The sequence below is a fragment of the Hippoglossus stenolepis genome, chromosome 6 (assembly GCF_022539355.2).
Source record: "Hippoglossus stenolepis isolate QCI-W04-F060 chromosome 6, HSTE1.2, whole genome shotgun sequence".
In the NCBI taxonomy this organism is placed as follows: domain Eukaryota; kingdom Metazoa; phylum Chordata; class Actinopteri; order Pleuronectiformes; family Pleuronectidae; genus Hippoglossus; species Hippoglossus stenolepis.
The window spans coordinates 15952585-15970583 of NC_061488.1; the positions used below are offsets into that span (position 1 = coordinate 15952585).

General features: G+C 38.9%; 1 protein-coding gene across 1 annotated transcript; it reads right to left on the reverse strand.

Annotated features, from left to right (window-relative positions):
* Positions 1-5652: 5652 nt before the first annotated feature.
* Positions 5653-14062, reverse strand: edn3b (endothelin 3b). The gene is made up of 4 exons (XM_035160375.2): positions 13598-14062; positions 13257-13461; positions 7413-7568; positions 5653-6473 (listed from the first exon to the last, which is right to left on the reverse strand). Exons 1-4 carry the CDS (start codon positions 13665-13667, stop codon positions 6419-6421), a joined length of 486 nt encoding a protein of 161 aa, XP_035016266.1. The 5' UTR covers positions 13668-14062; the 3' UTR covers positions 5653-6418.
* Positions 14063-17999: the final 3937 nt, after the last annotated feature.

A 17999-nucleotide genomic window follows, 5' to 3' on the forward strand; every position in this document is an offset into this window, starting at 1 on the left:
TTTAAACAAAAATCAGTGGTGCAGCAGCTTTTGTGAGCAGATTGTCAGCCAGAGGTGCCCAATCAGAATAGATCAAAATGACAGATGATGATGAAGTGGATCGTGTGATCGTGTGATTTTCATCCAACGGAAGACATTGGTTCAGCAGAGAGACGCATCATTGTTGTTGTTTGTTTGAAAATGTGTAATACGTTTGATCCACACGTGTTCCTAAATAGGGCTTTAATTAAAAACATCATGTCTTGAAAATTTCTGAAATGTCAAAGATGGTCAATGAGGGCCCAAGCACACTCTGCTTTTAATAAGTGTAAATAGCTGCACGTATCACTTGAATATTTGATAGTTCGACCAACATGTAAATTCACGTTTGTTTTACCGATTGCTACATTGTTGGACTGTTTGTGCTGAACTCAGGTCATTACTTTTTTTCCACATGGACTCATTATTGTGTTTATTGATGAAACTCGATGCAGGAAAATCCATTTTATCCATTTTATAATTTGATAATGTACATGTTAATAAATACGTGTAAATTTCTACTGCATTGTGTTATTTCTTTTTTTAATCTCCCTTCAAGTAAGCATGCCAACAACTGTCTGTGTGCCAGTTATTGACACACAAAGTAAATACAATATTTAGCATTACTGCACTTTTTAATTTTGTAATTAATATTTTATTAAACTAACCACCCCATTTTAATTTTATTAAAGCAACACTTTTTATTCCAAGCACTTATGTGAGAAGATTCAATTAAAAAAGGAAATGTTCAAGCAGTGTTTTATTTTTTCTCCTTTGTGTTATACTAAATAATGGAAAGGTGAAATTCCTGAAAAGATCAAATCACTCTCACTGCCATCTTGGTATAGGAGAAGGCACAGTTCACTTTTGATTTTTAAACTGGATTTGATTGTGGCTGAGAAAGAGCATCCAAGACACAATTTGATCATTTAGAGGGAATAGAAAAATAACTTATAATAATAACCAAGGATTTGCAGTTGCATTAATAAATCAGTGCAAACAAGTCATATTAGATACTACTGAATTTAGCTTTAATAGTTCCATTTTCTCAATGCATTTGTTTTGTGTATGATCATCTGAATTTGAATTTAAATAACCCAAAAGCAATTTAAATCTGAATCTCCTTCATCAAAGTGATGGCCTAATAGCTAAAACTTTTTTGGAACTGAAAAATACTACCCAATGGTTTTCAAATTAGCTTAAAATAAAATAATTAAAAGACTCTAAGCAAATAAGACAACATATACAATTATAGTTTGCAATTTTCCTCAGATAGATCACAGTTATCAAGAAGGATAGTAATTGTTTTATTGATAAAATAACAAACTGAAATGAACAGAAAAATATATAATCAAGACGTGGAAAAAATATTTTTTGTCTTTAACAGAAAAACTTGGAAAGACAAATTTGACACATATTTAATAATTTAAATAACTCAGTGCATAATCATGCAAAATTTGGGAAAACGTGCTACAGTGTGAGAAAATATGGGATGTTTTTAAATGACATTGTGGAGGTTTCTCAAAGAAGTCTTGTATTTCTTTAAACACTACAGAGGGAACATCAGAGGCTCTTACACACTCCATGTGAGTGTGAGTGGCAACAAGTAAGTCCCCATGATGTAAATTTGAAAGTTTTAAGCTGAAGACATGTTGTAAGGTTCGGATAAGGTCAGGCTAAGATAGGTTTCGGGTTGCAAAAGTATAAGTTAAGGTTAAGGTTGGAATAAGCTTTAATTACAATGGGTTAAGGTTGTAATATCCTCGAAGAAGATGGGAGGCTTTGATGAAAGAAAGAACAAACACACACACACACACACACACACACACACACAAACACACACACACACACACACAAACACTCATTGACATTCCCTAGCCCTGACCCTAACCAAGAAGAATGCTTGACCTTTACCCTCTTCTAGCATTGACCTTAAATGTATCTCTATACTTTGTTAGCAAAAAACGTACTGAAGAATTATTATAAATATTATAAACCAATATTTTGATAAGAGACGGCTTAATGTTTGATATTTTATTTTTCCTAATTAATTCGATTTTTTTTTACAATTGGCTTTTCTGCACCAAATTAAGAGTATAATGCAACACTCTTAGGGAGGAATTGAATGTAAGATATTATGTTATATGTTTAATATGCCAGATCAAATGCAAAATACATACTATCATCGTATCTGGAAAGACTTAAATGGTTAGAGTGGTCATTATCTTCCAATTGTCAGTAATTATCAAATGTTAAGGGTATGGGATCAAATGTCTATTCATTTAATAAAAATGAAAACAAACAATTACCCATAAGCTATGTAGGGGCCCTGAACCTCCTGTAGAATGGTCAGGATGTCTGCACAGGAACAGTTCCCAGGGTGTACTGTGGGAATAAGGCCTCGCTCACGGACTGATATTGTTGCTGCTTAGTGCAGATAGTTTATACTGAGGCTCCAGGGTAAGCTTATTTGCGGTAGACTCAGCGCGACATTCCAGGATGATAGGTGGTATTAGGGCTTCAAACGGCCCAGTTGGTCTCATATTCTGTGCTACGGGGGGGAAAGGTGTTCGTGCCACAGAAATCCTGCTCTTCCGTATGAAATACATCCTCTGATTTACTACAAAATAACATGTTGTATTTTAGGGTCAACAACTTGAGAGAAAAGAAAAGTTAGTTAGCCTTGCGATTCTGTTGTCAAGTTTAATAATCTTGTGATCTAATGATAAGTAGGCTCCTTGTTATAACTGGATTTTTGTTCTCCTCATCTTGAGACAACAAAAGCGTATTTTCTCAATTCAAGAAGAAAATTAACCCATCATCACAGGTCATTATATTTTATTTTCTCACTATGATGAGAAACCGATCTTATCAAGAAAAAAAAAACATAATTAACATGAGATCTGGTGATACTGGGAAAATGATCACAGCCGTGGCTTCGCAAGGCTCCTATAAATATCTGTTGTATGCTTTTGTGCAAGGTCATGCCAGTAACTGGCGATTGCTTTGTGTAATCTACATCTGCAAAAAAAAACAAAAAACAAAAACTCATAATCCTCATGCAGGTACTGTTGCTCAGTTTAATTTTGATGTACAATTTTACAGGTTGACATTCAAAATTTGGCAACTGTACAATGCACAGGCCGTTTCGAGAGACGAAATATGAAATTACACCGGAGGTAGCCTTGACAGTCGAAGGCAAGCTTATACCTGGATATAGTGGCTTTTTAGAGCTCAGTCAGGGAATGTGGGGTAGGTCTGGACTGGTGACGATCTTAAAATGTAACTCTGTGTACATGAATACTACTTAAGTGTCCTTGAGCCTACAATTTAGGGAAAATAAGAATTAAGGAACTGCTGCTGACCTTGTACACACCCAAGAGACAATAAGACCCCAGGCTGCCCAGCTGTGTACCACCTCCCCACATTAGACCAGAGAAGCTCAACCATTCCCATGAAAGACATTTACTCCACTGGATTTATGTACTTATTTCCACTGTGTAGTCTGGCTCTGAGACTACTGACTGAGACACACGCAAATGTGTTTAGACGAAAAGAATAAATATTTTTTATGTTATCCATACAAAGAGCATAGTACAAACACAGAGTGACAATTTACATTAAAAGCGTAAGAATTACTTTATGTTTAATAATAAAAACAGGAGAGTAACCACTTGTGGTGCTTAATTAAACCACAGGGAGTGGCATACAATGGCGTTTATTTTTACGCCATGGAGTAGAGGTCGTGTATGAGAGTGAAATTAACTGTATTTACATGTCGATCGGATAGAATCAATACAGTCATTGCTAATTTTATGAAAATAACATAAAGACAATATTAGCCTGGTAATGAAAAAATAGGTTTTGGTAGTAAACATCAAATTACAAGTTAAAGAAAGAAAAATAATCTCTTAACACTAGAATCCATAGTAACAGTAAAAGCACTATCACTAGCTAATAACAGACAGGAAAGTGACTATTCACAAATTATAAATACGAGCAGTTACAACAGTTACAGCTTTACAGCATAGTTTCTGACATGTATTGTCACACAGTCCACCTCCAGTTCCATATTAGTTCCCTGTATATTATTCCACTACATGTTGATGTATAAAGATATAGCAATATGAGATTTATAAATGTACATAAATACATAGTATACATACTGTACAAAGTGAAGAGGCAAATACAAAGTGAAAGAGTACACATTTTCCCCTCCATGTTTCCTATACGTCATATTATGTTAATGATTGTTGTCCTGTTTGGAGAAGGGCTTCACCACTGGATTCTGTAACACTATGAATTCTGTGATTATTCATTAAACAGTAAATTTCCTGTGTTTCTCATAAGAGAATCAATTAAAAAAAATAGACTCTTGTTCATTGATCCGAATGTTACCTTTATGTTCATCACATTGTATGAAGTTCTACACATTCTTTACTGTCCACCTTCTATCTCTCACTCGCTCTCTGTCTGTTTCTCTCCGATACTCACATACAAATACGTGCACAAAATGTAACTATGGCAACTAACATACAAATATTTATCGACACAAATAACTACACAATTACGATACTGTGTTTGTAGTATTTTGTGATCTAATCGAATCGAATCAAATCAAATCTATATCTATGATGTTTATTGATTCATCATCTACAGACCAGCAGAGGAAATCGTCACAGATAAGTGTATAGATAAGAGTTAGGCCACATCCGCACTACACCGTTAATTAATTTTAAAATGCGTCACTGTTTGCGCTTGCCATAACACGCTACTTTGGAGTTCTTTAACACCTAAAACTGAGAAGCTTCTAAACGCTGTTGGCTCCATTTTAATTTGAAAACTCCTTGGTGTTATTGTAATCTGGGGGGGAAAGCGGCCAAAATTGTCGACGTTTGGAAACAATGACGCATTCGCCCTCAGTCACTCTGTGATTGGTTATTAGTCACGACTTGACTACCAGCAGCAAAGCTGCAAACACTTACTGTTAAGGAATCCTCGGTTCAAGAAAAGAAATCCCTGCTGTTACTTTTTACAATTGTTGTTTCTGGTTTTTAGGATTTGCTGTAACTAAGTAACCAACTCCAGAGTATAGTCAATATTTACCTTTTGTTAGTTTTAAAATGCTGTTTTAGAATGAAAATGTTGAATATGGATGTAACCTTAGTTTTGGAATGAGCCACACAAATGAGACCAAAACTTTGAGAATGGAAATAAGTTTTAGATGTCCACTTTTTGATTTAAGTTGTAGCATCAACAAAAAGGCAACAATAACCAGCTACAATTCTGATTCTCAGAGTTTTGTTATACTGTTTAGCAACAATTAGTAAGAATGCAGCAATGGCAACCTCAGAATAAGATTCAATGCTAAGGCTTCCTTTTCATGGAAATGGTCTCAGTGTAGTGTAATTACATGGACCAAAACTCAGACACCAACAAAACCTTGTCTGCTTACTTGATTGTGCCTTTTTGTTTTCAAGAGTAAATAACACAAGTATGTAGTTTTATAACATTTTAGTTCATTGGGAGACAATGCAGTCCAATAAAAAGATGATAGAGATTGGGAATAATAAATTATCAGAAAAAACTTTCAGTGAACAGGTGATTATTTACAATAAGGCAATGAAACGCACAAAAAGAACAACACCGTTTTAATAAACCCTGTTTTTACGGAGTCTAGCAGAATATCTACGAACTCCAAATGTGATGATAAACTGTGAAAAATGTCAAATTTACAGTACTTCAGTGGTGATCCAACCAAAACTGGCAACTTTTTTTTTTTTAGATCCCATTCCCAAAGCTATGCAGTTTTAAGGAATAATTAATTATTATGGTTATTTAGAGGTTGGCTATAAGTAGCTATATAAACCAGAGCTCAATAGTATGTTGCAGAACACAGGTGGACAAAAACCTTCTGAATGTTTTGGAATTTTAAAGGACCAAGAAAACCAAGCTTTGGATTTACTTTCCTTTGAATGTTTTAGCTTCTCAGTGTTTTTACAGAAGTAGTAATTGTCTCAAATAGGTTGATACATGTTTCAAGAGTCGAGTGAGGTCCACAGCCCTCAGTTACCAGGCATGAATACGAAGGATTTGTCTAATCAAACTTGACAGGAGGGAGATTGTTGGTTATTGTGTTATGTTCCATTAAGTTGCATTATGATCCTCATGCGGTGCTTAGGAGGGAACGCAACATGGATAGCCTCCAGGGATCTCTACTGAATTTGCTGAAGAGTTCTTGAAACCGCTCAGCCTGATGAAACTTGCTCCAAAGTTCTTTGCTTGACTTGAGTGTGCCTGTGGCAGCGCGAGAGCCAAGCCGTGAGTGAAGGGGCCGAATAGGAGTAAAGGGTCCGTGGCCCCCGAGATGAAGAGAAGAGGTCAGAGAGGCTTCAAACTGTCATCCAGGGCCGGCAAGTCTGTCCTGACTCCTGGCTGGCACTGTCTGCAGTGGGCTTTGAAGGGGAAATTTCACATCAAGATCATCATCAAGTTATAGATTAAATTGCTCAGTGATTTAGTAATGCACTTGTATAATATAAGCGAAATCAAGATGTCACCAGATGGGTTAAAACAGGTCAAAATCAAAGCTGCAGAGGCCGACATAGTTTCTGTAGGGTTCAAGCTCCAAACACTACATGTCCCTTTGTGCAAAAACCAGCACCCCATCATTAGACCCACTTTTCCTGAGAAATACTCAAAGAGCTTACAAAATGAATACGCACTTTGTAACAAAGCCTTTCTGTTGAAAGCTTAGTTTCACTTGGCTGAACAGTGGCTTGAGGGACAATTTGGCAATGGGGTGAACAGTCAATTGGACCATTGATGATTTCATAAGCACGATTTTTTGTCCTCACCTGTGCATGACTTCTACTTCCCTGAGCTGTTGAGGCTCGTAAGCATGTGTGTGTCCACACGACTGCTGCCGCTGCCACGCTGCTATTGCCAACCCTGTCTGTCTACACTGAGTTTGCCTTGGATAAAGGCCATTAATAATAATTATCATCCATCATTGAATGGCGGTTGGAAAAAGTGAAGGGTTGCAAACAGAAAGCGATCATGTGATTTTTGTTTAAGCTCCTCAAGAGATATAAACGTAGTGAAATAAAATAATTTTAACCTGTATTAATTAAAATAGTTAAAAAATAATATTCAGCATATTTTACATAAATACAAATGTCTATTTGTAGACAATTGACTCACATATCCCAACTTGCTGAAACTCAATTAAAAAAATGTATTTCTCCATGAGAGTGGATGTAACAAATATACGCAGTAATATTCACCTATATTAATCCTGTTATTAAACAAATATACAACAGTATAATTAATGTAAATAGAACTGATGAGAACTTGGACTTCAATGTTATTTTTACAGAAATCATCAGACTGACCTTGACAGACAGAAATCCTGGCACTTGGGGTCTGCGTCCAGCACACAGATGCAACGCTGAGTCTTTGCCCCCTGACGTTCTGTTGGTCGTCCAACAACTGCCCGTCTGATTCTCTGAGGGCCTTGGTAGCTCGACATTCCATAGGGTACGGTGCGTCTGAGAAGTTAAAGCAGACAGAGGCTCTATTTTACCAACAATAAAAATATGAGACAAATCACATTTTTGAGTACAGAGCGAAATATGATCTATAAACAAACATCAGATATTGTTATACTTAGCAAGTGCCAGAACATGGACGGATCAATCTGGAGTCTGATTGCTCCAGACATCTATAAATCACACCAAGAAGAACTGCATAATATAAACACATGTCCCCTATTCTTGCCTCATTGCATTCCATGTGTACAAGGCGGCACGGTGTTCAGAACTGAACAAACAAACTTTGAGATTTTATTATTTGTTTTTGAATCACTGAGCAGCCTTTAACCATCGACATCAGAGTCATGCTCACTCTTTACAGCCCTGCTTGAACTCATAGATGTGCAAAGCAGCTGTTGCTCTTGGTCCCCAGGGTGAGGCCTGAGACACTGGGGTATTTTCCTCAACTGTGGAATAACCATCATGTGGTAATCAGGGTAGTCTATCTCTAATTCTTATAAGATGGCTTTTGATTACAGTTTTCATTTCTGTTTTTGACTTGACTTAATTATCTGTTCTTAAATAATGTTTTGTCTTTTAAATTTGTTTCAATTTCTTGATTGAATTGAAACTATTTCAGTATTACATTGCACCCTGTATTTTCTATTTTTGTCTTTGAAGCAATTTTTAAACATGTTCTTAGAAATGCGATACTTATTTTATTATTGTTAGCATTATTATTATTTTTAATAATATTTTGTGTCATATATACTCCTTTTTCAATCCATAAAGTGAGAGATATGAGTATATCACATGTTATATGGGTTTAGATTTCAATGAGGAGCATGCACATAAGTGCAAAGTTATAACTGAACCTGCCTCGTGTTTTACATTTTTATAGACGAGTCGTTTTTCCTGCTAACATTTGTTTTTAGTTAAGTGACCACTGGAACAGGTAGTGGAAGAAAAAAGGGGCTGCCAGAGAGGTCTTTGAAAGTGAATAATAACTAAATAATAAACTTGAAATCCATAGATCAAACTGCATGGATCAAAATGAAAAAGTCAGCGAGTTCATTGCTGTAAACTTGCCTGTTCGAACACTACTCCTCCCCTCTGGATATCTCTGTTTGAATGCTTATCAGATTGGTATCACTTTTCTCTCTCTTATACTCTTCTATTTTTAACCATGTGATGGGTTTATCGAACAATACAAAGGTGTGTTGTGGCTTTTGGAGCTGTAAAGTCTTGAGGGACAGGCAGGAAGGAGAACATTCTTCTCCTACAACTAATTTGAGCATCAAAGGGCCTTTTACCTTTTACTCTTTCAGAGTGAAGTGGCTTCTGCTTCTCACTGTATCATGAAAGGGTCTAATAATGTCTGCTTATTATCTGATGGTAGAAGAAAGGCTTTGAGGAATTCCTGTCTATTAAAAGCATTTAGATTTTAATTGTAGTGTACGGGAGAGTTAATAACTGAAAAAAGAATCATATGCCCCTTTTACTCAGCCTCTTCAAGGCGAGAGTGTTGTGTCCTTACTCCACCTTGCTTTAACTATACAAAAGGTATGCACTCAAAAGAGAGGGGGGATATTATTGTGGCGCTGCTGGGTTTCATGTTGCCGATCTAATTCCAGAATGCTGGCATGCAATCCGGCACTGTGCCGGCTTCTTTGTTTTGGTTTATTTTAAATGTCCTGTATGAAAGCAAATGTAGTTTCTTGCAGGGATTGAGTTTAGCTGATAAACAGTTATCATATTCATCCTTTACAAGACAAGAGGTTATACATAGTCAGTAATAGAACAGGGCGGCACCTGCCCACCCAGCCAACTTTGATCAAAATCAATTTTTTCAGTAATCTTGCCTGTGTGGACGTCCCATTTAAACATCCATTAAGGGCTTTAACGCCTTACCTTGCACTGTACAGACGATGCACAGATACAGGCAATGTGCAGCTGGTTCTGCCGGCCTGAATATGGTATAATGTCTGTACCATTGTGTACAGTCTGTATAGACTGAGCTCTGTTGTATAGGCAATGTTTCTGATGGATTGGTAAGTAAACAGTTCATGTTAAGGTTGGAAATTAGCAACAACCAAAACTTACATATTGCACATTTAAAAGGGGCTTTAAACACATTCACACTGTGAAGCTCTCTAGCACAGTGTTGCAAGCATGAAGCAACAAGTGGCTAATCTGGAGCATTTAAGGTAAAGACCTTTCATTATGGGGGGGCAGACGACCTCGTATCTACTTCCTATCATGGGTTTTGGTGAACCTTCTACTTAAAGGAACCAATTCATTGATTTTTGAATTTATTTTCTTTTATCTCCTTATCTCCGGTGCAGTGCTCAACACAATGTGAGCACACATATCTGAAAACACACTTGTTGCATTTATATTAATGTTGCGGTGTATGTCAACATCCCTCTCGGTCTTTAAACTATGTCAATTTGTCCCAACTTGCTAAGCAGTAATAAAGTGAGATCTTTACTTGAAATGCCAACAGCAGTGTTGGCGCGAGAAGACAGAGGAAGAAAGAATGCTCTTCTACTGTCTTGCCAAGGATTTTAATATGCACTTTGGAGGTGGAAGAACAAAGCACAATTCCTCTACACAAGAAGGTGTTCAAAATCATATTTTAAGGTATTGCTACTAATCTGCAGTATGTTAGGACATGTTACACTTACTTTGCGTGAGGGCAAATTGTGAAAAAAATCCACTTACTGGAACTTTGCCAGCTTGAAATGTTCACGTTTCATGGTTCATCATCACCGGCAGTGCCAGCTTAAAACCTGTGGAGCACGTAGTGTCTCCGGCCAGAACCGGCCCCTGACTCTTGGTGATCAGAACATGAACGTGTCTTGTCTCAGAACCAAGATCCCAGAGCCAAATTACTTCCACTATTATCGATGATAATAACTTCATTATGTGCTTTCCTCAGTTTTTTTTTCACGTGACAGCATAAAATGTTCATGGCATGGCCACTCTGCATGCGTAGGACAATTTTATGAGACAACAGCACAGCGGGTCCCCCTGTATCATCCTTTTATTTGAAGCTGCAAGCAGCAAGGATGGGCCTTTGCACCTTTGTCAAGGGGTGGTGCAGATGCTCTGCTGTTATGGAGCGACAGGTTTCTTAACCGCCATGATCTTTGATTTTGCACGAAGGAGCAAACTGTTTTGTTGACAGCTGTACACCCAAAAGTCCTTGTGGACTATGTGGAAATATGTGGTTATTTGAGTAATTATTATTAATTTGATAATATTAATTGTTATTATTATTAATTTTCCACACTGGTATCACTGTGTATCAAGTGCCAAAACCTGGACAGAGTAAGATTGCTCCAGACATCTATGAATCGTCAACCACCTCCGACAAGAACTGCATAATATAAACAGATTTCCTGTTCTTGCCTCTTTGCATTCCATTATTGTTTATGTGTTTTTTTTCTACCTCACTTTACAGAATATTTTCTTGCTCACCACTAATCCAGTCATTTTGGAGTTTATACACAGGCCATATATTGTGTTAGTTGTTGAATATGAATAAATTCTATATAAAACAGACTTTTCTTTTGTATGAATGCATGATGCACACACATGTAGTGGGCATGGATTTTACTTTGTAGAAAAGTCATGCATTGTAAATGGAGAACAAGACGCTGTGCACATTTCAACTAGACTGACAACTGAAAGACGCTCCTGAGCGACAGTGAATTAACAATATCATAAAAAATACGACTCGAGTCTTGGTCTGATATATCTGTCAAGCATATTTCTTTTAAATCCTATGACACGTATACCTACAACTCGTAAAAAAAGTTGCAGGGGGTCTGCAAGAGCCATCAACCAGATCAGATTGCTCTTTATAGGCCTTCTGAAGCATGTGTCAAATGTGGTGACCTTTGCATCATGCCAGGGACCTCAAACAGAATAATGCATCACTATGGCAGTGACATCCTTGAAAAATCATCATCAAAATCTTCGGACATTTCTAACTAGATCTTAGGTACATCTGTTGAACATACTAGGACAAAACGTCAAAGTAAGAATAATACATTTCTAGTCTTCAGTAATCGAAGCAAATTAGCAGCAAAACCACAGCCACAACAATTTAGGAGCTTCACTATATTCCATCGTGAAGGTGTTACGAGGCTAGATTTAAGCAAGATATAAATAACATGCTAGAAGTAATAAGTATAAGTACACAGCCAATAGCATTCTGTTTTATATAGGTGGCTTTATGACTATGATTCAAGATTGACCTGCACATGTCTTCAGACTGGGACTCTTATCAAACGTTTCGGCAAAGATTACAGAATTGGAGTGTAGTAACAATAAGTCACATTTTCATGCAGACGGATTAAAGAAATCTGTTAATGAAAACTCACGATATTTACAATTAGATATCATCAGGGTCTTGAGGCTTTTCTGACCAAATTTAAAGTGGATACAATCAAGGTACTATGAGGACGTCAAAGTGTCAAAGGCAGTATTTTTCTTTTGCCACTAGGTGGCCCTGTGACTGAATATTGTAGATGTGTTGAAATCGATAATTTTAACAGGTATGTGAGGTTTGGAACATATTTGAGCATGTACGGGCCGGTTATAAACTGATTCCTGTTTCATAGAAATTCGAAGAAATCCAACGCCCCACCAGTTCGGCGAAATGTGTTACAATGAGATTGAGTTTGTATAAGAACAACCAAGCTAATAGACCTGCCTCCTAAATTTCCTAAATCTAGGGCACGGTTAGGGCAGGGGCTTTGACTTTAAAAACTGTAACGGGCACAATACAGCCAACGTATGTGCAACACCCATAACATATATCATTTAGAATTATTTAATTCATCATTTTAGAGAAAAGTTCCTTACTTTTTCGAGCCTGTTTGGGCCTTTAAAAAATGTATTGAAAGACAGAGAAAAATTAAAAGCCTCGGAAACACAATAGGGACCTGCACCATTCACCATTCACCACTATACAATCTATAGTGGATTTTTGCTTTTCTGGGGCCTTTGAGACACATAGGACATGCATGCAAATAGATGTATGCAACCTAATCAATAACCACTTGCATGGTGCCATTAAGATTGAAGCGCTTTACTGTACGAGTCTGACTCAGACATCATTTCTACTGTCTCATTTAACTTTGCCAAGGACTTTTATTAATAAAGAAATGTATTTTAGTATGTGGTATCTGTTGTATCCGTATAATGGCCCACAACACAGTTTCCAAACTGAACTTTACATCTGGTTACTCCACTGGATGTGACTAAAATAGTAAATAGATGATATGGTTCATAAGTTGTGCCACTTTGAGGATAAGAAGGTAAAACATTTGATTGGTTTAGTGAAGGAAACAACCTGAGGCCCCACAGGCAATGAAACCTCTCTGGAGTCACATCTGACCTTACAGGGTGAGCTCCTTAAAGCCGGGCCTGCCATCACTTGAACCACGAAGGCGTCTGAGCCTCGGGGAAAAAAGCTACCGTGCTTGCCTTGCTACAGTATTTTGACTGTAATGCTCCCATTGAGCTCACAAATCAACCGCATGCCAATCTGGGGTTGTTAAATAGTCTTAATTGCTTCTCTTTATCCACCGCTGACAAAGAAGGATGAAGATGAGTTGCAAGCCCGGAGATGTTTGGATTAGGAGAATGATGTTCTACATACTATTTTATAGCATTCAGCCAAGCAGCTCTTACTCGGGGGTGTTGATCCAGATGATATCCAGGTGGCAGTAGTACACGCACTCTTTATCCTTGTAGGAGTAGCAGGTGCAGCGCTTGGCTCTGGACTTGGGCTCCGCAGCCTCGGATGTCCCGGAGCCGCCGGACACCGTGCGGGAGTGCGGGACACCTCCGGAGCTGATGCCCTCCGGTTTCACCAGGGCATCGCACGTCAACACACCTTGTGTTGCAAAAGAAATGAACCAGAGTGAGTGCACAAGTATACAAACATAAACGAGCGAGTACAAACAAGAAAAATGCGCATTGGAAGAAGGAGTTGGGAGGGGAGGAAAGTTAGGTGTTGCTTGCAAACGTACCTTGTAAAATAATTAATGCCAGCAGTTTGAAAAGCATGATTTTCGCGAGGATGGATAGTATCCTTGCCATGTCAGATATTCCCAAAAAAAATCATAGTCTGTTGAGGATGTGGCGCATCTGTTAGATTAATCTCCCACCTGCATCCAGTGAAAATCCAATAACTTCAGTGTAGATCCATGCGCGGCGCATCTCATAAGGTCCAGACGTCAATTTACGGGCAGGGGGATGTTCCTTCAGTATTTATGTCCTCTCGTCATAAATCCTATACCTGCAGCTTGCACATCGGAGTGAGATGGAAACTGAGGCTTCCTTGATATGAATTGCTCTCCTGAGCCGCGCGGCACAGGTGATCCGTGGAGCCGAGAGAGGAACTATCTCCTCCTGGAAGTCACTTCGCCTTCTGCAGGCACAAATCATCGGGATGCAGAGCTTTGGAGAGGAGCAGGTACCCGCCCACGTCTCCCCCATCACCCCCTCTCTCAGAGTCGGTGTGTGTGTGTGTGTGTGTGTGTGTGTGTGTGTGTGTGTGTGTGTGTGTGTGTGTGTGTGTGTGTGTGTGTGTGTCTGTGTCTGCTCTTGTACAGATATCTTTGTGAGGACCATTTTGAGCCTACAACCTACGGAGTGAGGACATTTTGGCCGGTCCTCACTTTCTGACCCACCTTTCATGGACCAGCCCCTCCCACCACTTCCTGGTCAGATGGTGTTTCCCTATGTGATTGCTAAGAGCTCTGTGCCAACCTGCCCTTCTGCCTTCCTATTTTTACTTGCTTATCCCTTCATCCATCTGTAAACCCAGTACTTTAATTTGAAGCTATACCTTCATCGCAGCTCTCTGCCTTAGTGTCTGCGCATGGGTCCTCCATGACTGTGCTGCCGCCAATCACTATACGATCTGACCAGCTGTGCACCCAACAGATGTTTTATTTGAATTTGAGCTACATGAGTTGTCTTATCACCTCTTTGGATCAATGGTTGGTGTACATGACCCCGTCGGGGGGACAGATAGGGAGCCCCTGTGGCACTAGTCTTTGTGTCGCCACGTGAGTAATCCCTCCCTGCCTGCTGCGATTACAAGCCTTAGAAATAATAATAATAATAATAAGTCTCGACACAAAAGAAGATCTAGCCAAAACCTATAATCCTAACTTCAAACGTTTGAAGTTAGGTCAGCATTATGTAAGAGTTATTCTGGAAGTTATCACAGGCTAAGCAAAGATGAGATACGGTCTCTAAAGTTCAGGGGGATATGGAGAGTTGATTACCAGGAGAAGGAGCATTCTACATCTCTGTCCCCATCGTACCATGTGGAGTTTTGAAGGCGATTAATGGGACGGTGGACAAAAGACCAGCAACATGAAAGCTAGGAAAGGAACAACTACTAGCAGCTATGAAGACAAAGTCATCATGTAAACACTTGTGCTACAATGAGGCTACGTTTGAAAAGCTGGTTCAATCAACTGGCTCCTGAAGTTGATTTGGGGTCTGTTGCCTTTGGACTCCAGAGAAAGCTCAGAATAAATCAATGAACCAAAGCACAAGACATTACCTCAGCTTTTTTGGCGCAGTGTTGAGAGATAAGACACTGGGGACTCAGGAGTTCTGGTTAATCAGAAGACCAACAGAGTGGATGATAGAACTGGACCACTTGTCCCAAAGATCAAGACCACTCTCTGTGAAGTGCCATCGGCAAAACTTCTGAGGGTTCGTCATAAGAACCCTTTGAGTAAGCCTCAAAAATACAAAGACCATATTACGCTTTGCTCATGCAGATTTTGAAACTGTTGACAGATGAGTCAGAGATAAACCTGTTCCAGTCTGATGGAAGGTATGTTGGAAACAAAAGAACAGCTCATAATCCAAGGCATACCACCTCATCTGTCAGACACGGATGGGATAACGTTTCATGCAGCAGGACAATGAGCCTGAATATTCATCCAAAGCAACCAAGGTGTTTCAACGGCCAAAGCAGTGTGATGTTGTTGACTGATCGAGTCAGTCAGAGAGCGGCAGTCAAATTCAGCATGTGTTTCTTTGACAGGAGGCCAAGCTGAAAATAAAAAGGTCCTGAAACGAGGGGAAACGAACGATGGCTGCAGTTCAGACCTGGCAGGGAATCACCAATAGAAGTGTCTGGTGACGTGGGAAATGTGCAGTGGACGGCGAGCAGCCAGCGACTGATTTGCAACCAAAATGTCAATGTTAATCAGATTTTTGTGAGAACAATGCTCTGTCCTGCCCCTGGCACTGTCACACTCTGGAAGTTTAACCCTCAAAGGGGTATTATATTGCTAAATATGTAATGTATTCAATTCAACTTTAATAAACACATTATGTCTGTTAAACATGTCTATGTTTAACAGACATAATGTGTTATTAAATAATGTGTTATTAAATAATGTGTTTAATATAATTAATAATAATGTGTTATTAAACATGAAGCAAATATGGTATACACCTTCACAGGAAGATAAAGACTTTTCTTAAGATGCTTTGGCAATATGATCCAAAGTCGACCACACGGTTTACCTTTTCCCTCGCTGAGTTAAAACAGTAAGTGAGCTAGATTTATGCTTTCGTTGAAAAACATCCAGTGAACCTATTCTATCTGACTCTTGACTGCCCTCTGGTTCCTTCCCAAAATCCCCAAGGAGAGGGTTTGTTGCCATACCGCACTTCTCTGGCACCATCCCCAAGGTGGGAGTGAGAAAAAAAGAGAGAATTCCAGATAAATGAAGACCATATTCTGTTTTCTTTCTCCCAACCAGAGGTGTGGAGACGGAACTCTAAACCGGACTGTGTGGTTTTGTGGTAACATGATGAATGCACACTTTCAAGTTATTATTTTGGGTTTTTCTGACAAGCGGATCGGGTGAATCTGATTTTACAATGTGACTTCATAGGATCAGAACTATAAATATACACTACAACATTTCCTTTTAGCTGATCAAGGTAATAAAATTGATTGAAACTGTAAAATGTAATAGTAGGCCTCATTAAATTAGATCCCTGTTAATTATTTTTTATTGCATTACGCAACACATTTTAGTACTTAATTTGTTTACTGCATATTCAGTATTGCCAGAATAAAACTCAAATCATCCAAGCAGGACTTTTCCCAGTTTACTGTAATAATTCTACACCATCACAGTTTTTTTTCTTCCTCCCAAGAAACAGTGCTATTGTATGTACATTTTCTATGTGCTTGTAACATGTTAACTGTGGCTGCCTATAGGCATCAGAGGCTTAACCTTAAAACATATGGTAATGTTATACATTCCAAGATGATTCCAGCTGCCACTTTGCCATGTTTTTCTTGGCCTCCCCTCATGTTTTATTAGAAAACATTTTTTGATGGGCAAAGTCCGGTGATGTGCACACTCACTACCCCTGCAGTGCCGTGCAGCTACTGAAGTAGGGAGAAGAGAAACAATAGACCGCAGGAATTACCGTCTCAAAGGCTGCAAATATGCAGGTTTGTGGTTATCAGCATGAAGAACAGTGATGTAACACAGAGTCTGACAAGGGCATACAATCAAGCACAGAGAGAAAGGGGATCTCAACTGTGATGTAGAGCCGCAGATAACTTTTTTCAATATAGGCAAAAGCCGCACTACCTGCTCTTCATTACGCTCTATATCTAGTTAGATGCAGCAATAAAAGAGAGAAACACCTTTGCACACACACACCTATAGAACCCTGTGATGAAGTCTATCTTTCCTGGCTGTTCATCAGTCGCAGTCTAAATCCTGGCAGCATCGGTGGACATTCTTTGTAGTTGAGTATATCGCTCAGGGATATGCAGGACAGAAACAATCTGTCATGTCACAATCGCATCTCACACTTTGCTCCTCCCTGGGCAATTTCAGTGCACAGATTGCATTTCATCATTTCAACATGAGTAACATCCCACTAAAGTCAGCAAGATGCCTCCATTATGAGTAACAGCTAATGCCCCTGGATCCCACAGACGTCCTGCTCCGTGGTTGCAGTTGAGGGACATAGTGTTAATGATGTTATCAATTAGGTGCAATAATGTTCAGATGCAGCACCTAGCAGTTCGAACCACACCCACCTCCTGCCAGATGCTGCATTAGCTATTGGATCTCACACTAACATTGCTGCTAGATTGGACCAGGCTGGACTTAAGTGTGTACCCTTATTGATTCAATGTAATTATATTATTGTTGAATGAATAAACACGACCTCTCTGATTGGTTGTCTGGTTTCCAGGCTAACGTTCAATCTCAGATGAGCTGTGATTATTGACCTTCTGCTTGTGATCTTGTTGCAGCATTGCTCAAGTGCCTTCTCCTTTTCTTTTGAACTTCAACCCAATATCCAACAGCAATGTCACAGTCCTCCATTGGTCCATTTTGGGTTAAGGGGGTTTAACTTGAG